Consider the following 8,288-nt stretch of genomic DNA (forward strand, 5'->3'; position numbering starts at 1 on the left):
CGGAGCTCCAGCACCTTTAGCCAACTCCCACATCTCCAGGGGCCACAATGTGCATCTCCAGGGGACTTCAGTTTCTGGAACATGGGTGGAGCCCGGCCATTCCACCCTTAGGCTCTGATCTCATTTCTGAGTTTGAAATCTCATCCCACTGAAGTCCTCCCCATGCCTGCTGCAGCCTACACGCAGCCCAGTGTGGCTGTCTCCCTCACTTTTCTGAGGACTGTCCCGCCAGCCCTAGTTTTCTACTGGAAACCACCAGACAGAGCCAGCCTACTGAAGAAAGTGTGCCCATCCCCTTCAGGGTCCTTAGAAAATACCTCCTTTCATCCTCCTTATGAGCCCCCAATAATGAGGGAATAGAATTCCGTGACCCAGTCGACGCCATGGGTAAGTAAGGGGATGGAACATCTAAGGTCAGGGTAACCAGTCTATTTTTCCGAGTCGTATTCTGAGCAAAGCGCTCATCCCAGCTTCGCCAAACCGCAGCCTCCTTGTGCGAGCACAAAGGCTTAGCGGTTTCTCAGGTTAGTCCAGAGTTCTGCAGCCTGCAGGCAACCCTGCAATTACCCGGTGCCCCAAACTCCCAGTCCCTGCCAGCCTCTACTTTCCTCCCCGCCCACATCCCAGATCCAGGGGCAGAAGCTACAGCCCCGTCAGCGTGCAACGTGAGATTGAGACCTCAGACTCCGAGAGCAGCTCGCTTTATTCTGGAACCCAAACGTCTCCTGGACGCGAAACTACAGGGCTCTCAGCACCTCCACCAACAGGACAGAAGCATCCCCGGAAGAAGCTCCTGGAGGAGGTTGCTGTGGCAACAAGGGAGTTATGGAAAACCAGGAAGTGCTCAGTCAGCTAAGACCAGTGGGTGTATGAAAACCATACCAACAGTGTAGGGGGTTTGTTAAAGGAGAGGACCTTCAGGGACGCTTGGAGAATGGAAGAGGTCAGTGGCTGGCCTCTAGACCTCCAGCTACTCAGGAACGTGGTGATGACCTCACTAAAAAGTCATTAATATTGTGGACAGACAACTCTTTTGGAGATATTAAATCGAGCCTGTTTATATTCTTTCATTTAAACCCTACAGCAATCCTGTAAGGCAGCATAAATTTTGCCACTATATTCAAGTGGGAAAAGACACTTAAAAATTTTTTTTTGACATCTCCAGTGTGGATTTGTGACACCCCAGACCCTAGGTTGTGTGCAGCATCCATCAACCGGGAAAAGGCATATTCACACTGAAGAGAAGAGAAAAAAAAAAATCACCTTATTGACTTAGGAGAATTTTTAACAGGTTGTTACTCAGTTTCTCTAAGGAACAGAGCAAATCATTGAATTAAACAAGTAAACAAAACTGCCTAGTGTCCCCTAGGTCCCCTCTTCCAAAATCTCAGGCTTAGACTTTGGGGGAGCTCAAGAAAAGTAGAGAGAGAGTCACTAGAAAAAAATCTTTAGAAAAGCTGTGGTTTTTCTATACTAGGTTTGTCTGTGTAGCCCTGGCTATCCTGGAACTCAAGCTGTAGACCAGGCTTTGCCTCACAGGTGTTGGGATTAAAGGCGTGCCACCACAGCCATGGACGAAGGGTAATTCTTTGTCTTTCTGTCCGTCTGTTTGTTTTTGAAACAGGGTTTCTCTGTGTAGCCTTGCCTGTCCTGGACTCGCTTTGTAGACCAGGCTGACTTCGAACTCAAGGCCTGCCTCTGCCTCCCCGAGTGCTAGGATTACAAACGTGCGGACACCGCATCTGGCTTGAAGAAAAATTCTTAAGAAAAAAAAAAAAAAAGATCATTAACATTTTTAAATGAGATGGGAATATCACCCTCTAGGAAAGTTTGGAATAAGTAGGGTCAAGTCGTCTTCATCACTTCTCATGCTATACATATTTATTAAGCATTTCCATAAACAACCTAAGTATCTTGAAAAGAGCAACTGACTGAGTTGGAAATTCCATACCCGCCGACAAAGAATGGTCAATTTAAGGGTTTAAGTGGGGGAAAAAAAATCAGTTCTCCCCCCCCCCCAAACCTTCAAATCACGATGGCGGCGGGGGTGGGGGGGATCAGTCGGGGCTTTGTGAACAGTTTTCCAAGGTGTACCAAGGCACCTGGCTTCCTTCCAGGAAGATATTCGCACTCTAAATAGGAACTTCAAATGTCCCCGTGCAGCTTTGTCCCTCAGTCCCATCCGGGGTACAAGAACTCTTTGCTTCCATTTTCTCTCGGGTCCCGCTGTGAAGAATTTCTGATCTTCAAAGGAAATGATGTAGGTTGAAGGATGGGCTTTAACGAAAATATTTGGCTAAAGAGGGGGAGAGAATCTAGGAGGGAGAAATAAGGCAAAGGAAGGGGAGGGAAGAGGAGGGAAGCACTCACTCACGTTACTATATTTTTGAAACCCCAAACGACTCCCTTCCATTATTCTTAACCTTACACCCGTTCAGCTGTCTTGTTTCCGGACAGACAAAGACACCGAGCCGAGCTGGTTGAAAACGCTCAAGTTTGCACCCTTTTTAGTTTGGAGTCCCTGTTCTTTGAACTGGTCCCAGGATAGAGTCCTAGAGTCAGGGAAAGGAACAGGCCCAACAGAGGCTCATCTGGCCATTGGCAGGGCACTAGAAGCGGCCTCAAAAGTTTCCAGAAGCCCAGGTCTTTTCCCCGAAGGTCCGCCAGTGTCCCTCCGGCTCTTGCGCCCTCACGAATGTTCTCCTTGTGAGGCGCCTAGGTTAAGCCTCCCTTATCCTTAGCTGCCTATTCGGGTCCCCAGACCCGCTCACCCCAAAGCCTGCGGTCCTCACCGAGGTTCCTGCGGCCGCAGGGGTGCGATGCCGGAGGGCTGTGGCGACGCGCTAAGGCCCGGTGGCAGGCGGCCCTCCCGGGCTGCAGCGGGGACGCCGGGAGGCACTGCACCTCCGGGAGGTGGCGGCGGAGGCAAAGCCAGCAGCTCCTCGCCTGAGCTCACCGCACAATCCTGCTCGGGCTCTTCGCCCCCGCCGCCCCCGCTCCCCGTCCCGCTGCTACGCTTCTTGTCCTCTTCCTTCTTCCATTTCATGCGCCGGTTTTGGAACCAGATTTTGATGTGTCTCTCTGTCAAGTTCAGCATCACCGCCAGCTCCACCCGCCGCGGCCGGGAGATGTATTTGTTAAATAAGAACTCCTTCTCTAGCTCAAGCAGCTGCGCCCGCGTGTAGGCTGTTCGGGTCCGCTTGTTCTCCTCCGGCTCCGCTGCGTACGCACCACCTGTGGGCGACACGGGGCGGTCAGTGTGCGGTCCCCCGGACCCCATGAAGGCCAAATATTTTATCCCCCAGCCCAAGAACAACCTCCTACTGCTTGTGATTGCTCGGTGCAGTCGCAGGCCCTTGCTCTCACAGTCCACTGTGGCAACCACAGCCTTTAGCCAATGGAGCCCTTTCTCCCCCCCCCCCCCCCCCCCCCCCCCCGCCATAGCGCGCGGGCTCTCACGCTTGGATCGGACAACCAGTGGTTTCAAATTTAGTTCATTGAACTGATGTCGAAATGGTTAAAATGCACATAATAGACAAATTGAATTACTCCATTCTACTAAGACAATAGTATGCCTTAAACGTGGGATTTAAAATTTTTTATTTTCATTGACTTTATGTCCGTCAGGATCGTTGCCTCATCCCTCTTCTCCTCTCGGTCCTACCCTCACTCCCTCCTTCTTTCCCCTCCCCGCCTCCCCTTCCCTACTCCTCAGGAAAGGGAGCGCCCCCCGCCACTACTAACCCACCCCAGAACTTCAAGTTGCATCAGGACGGAGAGGATCCTCTTCCACTGAGGTCGGGCAAGGTAGTCCCGCCAAGGGGAAATTGTGGGAATGTAGGCGGCAGAGTCCACGTCAGAGACAGCCCTGTTTCCTTACCAGCGACCCACAGATGACTAAGCTGTCCATGGCTATATATGTGTAGGGGGCCTAGGTAAGAACAGGATTTTAAACAAACTTTCTGGCATTGACCCAGTTCAATCTGACTGTGTGACTATCCCGTCCTCATAGGGATATGTATAACTGGGTATATACGTTTCTAGACCGAACTTTTACCGCATATAATGTTAATTTTCTTCCTTATTCACTGTTTCATTAAAATAATGCAAAACCCAACACATTAAATTATTTTTAACAAGATCAGAGCCTCATGGTCAAGTCTTTAATTCTAGCGCTCCAGAGGCAGAGGTAGGGGCAGGCAAATGAGGCCAGCCCAGGTCAAGTCTTTAATTCTAGCGCTCCAGAGGCAGAGGTAGGGGCAGGCAAATGAGGCCAGCCCGTATCCTAGCTACTTCCAGGCCAGCAATTGCAACATAATGAGACTCTGTCTCAAAAATATTTTAATAATTTATTTATTTTATGTGCCTTGGCATTTTGCTTGCATGTATGTCTGCATGAGGGTGTCAGATCTTGGAGTTACAGACAGTTGTGAACTGTCATGTGGGTGCTGGGAGTTGAACCCCAGTCCTCTGGAAGAGCAGCCAGCCATCTGTCCAGCACCTCCAAATATTTTAAATGAATTTAATAACTCACTAATGGATGCAGACTGCAGTTTGAAAGATTATGATGCTTATTAAGTTATGGGCACATTTTATTATATCTTTTAATATGTATCGTTTTTATTTATTTAAATATTTATTATCATATATGTAGAATATGCATTGTGAGCATGTCAGCATGCATGTAGAGGTGGGGGAGGCCAACTTTTGGGAGTTGGCTCTCTCCTTTTATCTTTGGATCCATGGATTGAATTAAGGTCCTCAGGCTTGCAAAGGGAACCTTTGTTATATTATTGTTATTGCTATATTATTATTATTTTCTATACTGAACCGTCTCCTGGGCCCATATATTATATTTAATATAGTTATATTGTAGTTACGGAGAGGTAATTGTTACAGTAATTTCAGTTAGTCTTCTACATCTGAAGGGAAAATGCTTTAGGAAAGGTCACCCTTAGCAGGAGGAGACAATTAACTCCCTACTTGGTGGCCCCATCTTGCCCGAAATGTTGGCAGAGGTCAGATCCAACGGGAACTGAGGGCTACTTCGAGGAGCGATGGGTCACCAGCGCCAAACCCGCATTTAAAGCAAGCAGCAGACCCGGGTCACCAGGAAATCAGTGACACAAACCGAGTGTTTCCCGGGTCTGCATCTTTCGCTTCTGTGTGGAGCACCTGCTGCACTGGACTGTGGTGGGTGCTGGTTTGGGGCCCCTCCACCAAAGCTCATGGATGAGCCCAAAGCTGCCTTGATTCAGGCCAGAGGCAAGGAACATTTTTTCAAAGAGCTGAAAGGACAAGGGATTATTTTCCTGGATGGAATAGGCTCCCAGGTTTTTCCCAAGTCAAGAGGAGACGCTAGAATCTGAGGCGGGGCCTCTAGACCACTCTTCTCTGGAAAGCAGCTCTTGTCCCCAGGAATACCTCCAAACCACCCAGGCCTTTCCCGAAGCAGAAAAGGGGAGCGATTTATCCTTAATGAAACAGTTAAAGATGCCAACCACAGTTTCACACACGTAACTCACAGATTCTTGCCACTCCCGCCCTCAGCTGCCCACTTGGCCAAGTCCTAGTGAAAGGCCATAGGGATCTGCGCTCAGCTAGAGGTAGCGGCGGGGGCGGGGGGGGGCGTGGAAATTAAAGTTGCAATCTCTTGGTGAGAAGATGTGCAGAATGTGCAGATCGGATCCCCTTCTGGGGCTCAGCACAGAAGAGGCCAGTGAGAATTAGGAAGTTCTTTTTAGGTCCAGCTATTTGCAAACAGCTATAGTCACTAGCATTCCTATTCCCAGGGTGAGCTCTTTGGCCACTGCGGTCTCCACCGGGAGAAGAGAGGGGCAGCCCACCGAGAGTCCTGCGAGGCTCAGAAAGGACCCGCAAAGGCTTCTGGAGCCGGGATCTCACCGTCTGAAGGTTTCCCCAAAGTGCTCTCCTAGCAGCGGAAATGCTGTCTGCTTCCCCTCAGATTTCACTCGCCGCCTTCTTTCTGCCCTCATCCAGCGCAGGAACGGACAGCCAGACTCTCCAGGGCTCTGAGCAAGAAAGGCCCGAAGGAGGAAATCCTTGGCAAGAAACTGCGGGCTGAGAGCCCCTAGGTGGAAGATCTGTCTTCGAGCAGCCCGATACCGGGTCTTAGCGCCCTTTGGCCTTGGCCTTGGCTTTGAGAAGCCTCTGCAGCGGACTACCTGCTCCGTCTGCTTGCAATTGGTTCGAGGTGGCAGACGCCCCAGCAAGAATTTGGGCCCTGTCGTAAGTCGGGGGTTCTTCCTCAATGTGAAAATGAGGAGCCCTCCTGGGACCGCGCTGAGCCAGGCTACCCCAGACCCTCTCTTAAAGCTTTGCGTGGCTGCTCTAGGGGCAGTTTCAGGCCGGGGACTTTAGGCCCTGAGGACATGACGTTGACAATTCTCAGGGGATGCCAACTCCAGCTTTTTCACCTTAGTTCTCGACAGTCGGGAGGCAAAAGAAAAAGCAGCTATTTGCAATACAGGTGTGACCAGAAGTAGCTGCAGACCGGAAGAGATAACATTGTGCCGTGGCGGCGGCGGCGGGCACGGGCCCCCTCACCAACTGGCTGCCAGCATCCGGCAGGGAAGAGACCTGCGCCTTGCTTCGCTTCGGGCGGGCTGAAAGGAAGGATCTATCTCAAAGCAGGCGCCTGGGGCTAAGGAAACCCAGGCATCTTGCTTCGTAAAGCCGGACAGCTGGAAGGAGGCATCTCATTTTGTATATTTACTGCCTGGGACGCAGAGCAAGAGGACCCTTCAAACACCTTTGATTGGTCCAAAAAGAATTGGGAGCCCAGACGCCTCTCCCAGCTGAGCGAATGAACTAACTGCCTTCAGCCTTTCGGTGAGCCCCTCACTTTGCCTCCACAACCTCTCCTTGTTCATACCCACCCCGTATTCGACTCCCCTTCGCAGGCCTGAATGGTTGCACTTTCCCTGTTCCTTCAGTTTTTCCCTTTCCATCCAGTGCCCCTAGGGCCGCCCTCCCCCGCCCCCATCCCAGGGCGGTGAAGTGAAGGGACCTGGGGCTCCGAATGGGCTCCAGCCTAGGTCAGAGACGTCTTGCTTAACTTGCTTAGTGGCCACTACCCGGGAGTTCAGGTCTATCGCTGCAGAAGGATCCAGAAGATTCAGAAGCTCTGAGTCTGCCTTAGGCCTCTGCTTTCTCTGGTATGGAGGCCGGCTGCCGGGGATAAGAAAGACTCGGGATACGGAAGAAGAGGTGCTGAGTGGAAAAGAGGCTGCCAAGACAAGTGGACTTGTTGGCCCCCTTAGAATTTGTTCTAAGGCTGCGTTATCCCTGCGGGTTGACTCATGAAAGACCCAAGGGGCCCTTTGGAGATAGTGGCAGCTGAGTCCAGACTGGGAGAAGAGAAAGGGAGAAAGAGCCAGGCTTACCTGCCCACTGGCCTTTCCACGCGTGAGCTTTGGTGGATTTCATCCAGGGAAAAGGGAGCTGAACGCGGCTGGGCTCTTCCAGGCCCCCAGGCTCGGTTCCATTCGGGAAAGGCCCGGAAGGTGGATGGGTGAGGCCGAGCTGTGCTGGGAGGTGGTGGTGGAGGTGCGCGCCTGCAGGGTCGTCGGCGAGCGGGGGCACTTCGTATGGGGAGATGTCCGGGGGGCTTCCCTGCTCCAGTGTTCCCAGCGCGCCTGCAAACTGAGGTGGCGGCGGAGGTGGGGGCTGGCAGCCCATGTACAGGCATGCAGGGGGATTAGCGCTGAACTCAGGCACAGGGCCCCTCTGGAATGCACACGGGTCCTTGTAGAGCTGTGTGGCCGCATAGTACTGCTCCTCACTGTTCATGGTGGCAGGTGGCACTTGGGGACCAGCAGCCCGGAGTAGGGAGCTACAAGCCAAGCCTTGGCGCTGGTAGGCACGGGGACTCCCGGCGTCACCCCGGGTCGCTTTGACAGTTCTCTCCTGCTCTCTCGGGGGACAGGGGCTGGCGGGGGGGTGGTGGCGGGGGCGGGGGGAGGGAGGCGCAGACAAGCCGGCCACTGTACCATAGGCTCTGAGGCACCCCACGTGGTTCAGCCTGGAGCCATCATTGGCCTAGAGGACTGCTTTAAGAAGGAGGCCCCGGTGCTCGCGAACCCCTGCACTGTTTCAGTTTTCTCTCTGGGTCGGCTGAACCCACCTCTGTCCGTAGCTGAGGGAGCTCTCCAAAGTAGAGTGCGCAAAAATATCAGAAACTTTATTCTTTTACAAAACCTTTCTCAACGTGCTTTCTTTAAAAGTTTACACCTCTGCCCACCCCATGCTTTTTTGTTTTTGTTGTT

At 52.1% G+C, this 8,288-nt stretch overlaps 1 protein-coding gene across 1 annotated transcript; it reads right to left on the bottom strand.

Annotated features, from left to right (window-relative positions):
* Positions 1-2,788: 2,788 nt before the first annotated feature.
* Positions 2,789-7,812, bottom strand: Pdx1 (pancreatic and duodenal homeobox 1). The gene is made up of 2 exons (XM_051161214.1): positions 7,407-7,812; positions 2,789-3,234 (listed from the first exon to the last, which is right to left on the bottom strand). Exons 1-2 carry the CDS (start codon positions 7,810-7,812, stop codon positions 2,789-2,791), a joined length of 852 nt encoding a protein of 283 aa, XP_051017171.1.
* Positions 7,813-8,288: the final 476 nt, after the last annotated feature.

Source organism: Acomys russatus, chromosome 19 (genome assembly GCF_903995435.1).
Source record: "Acomys russatus chromosome 19, mAcoRus1.1, whole genome shotgun sequence".
Lineage (NCBI taxonomy): Eukaryota > Metazoa > Chordata > Mammalia > Rodentia > Muridae > Acomys > Acomys russatus.

Coding starts and splice junctions, on each gene's coding strand:
- Pdx1 (XM_051161214.1), bottom strand. CDS start 7,812: ATGAACAGTGAGGAGCAGTACTATGCGGCCACACAGCTCTACAAGGAC. Junction 3,235..7,406: donor GTGGAAAGGCCAGTGGGCAG/GTAAGCCTGGCT, acceptor TGTCGCCCACAG/GTGGTGCGTACGCAGCGGAG.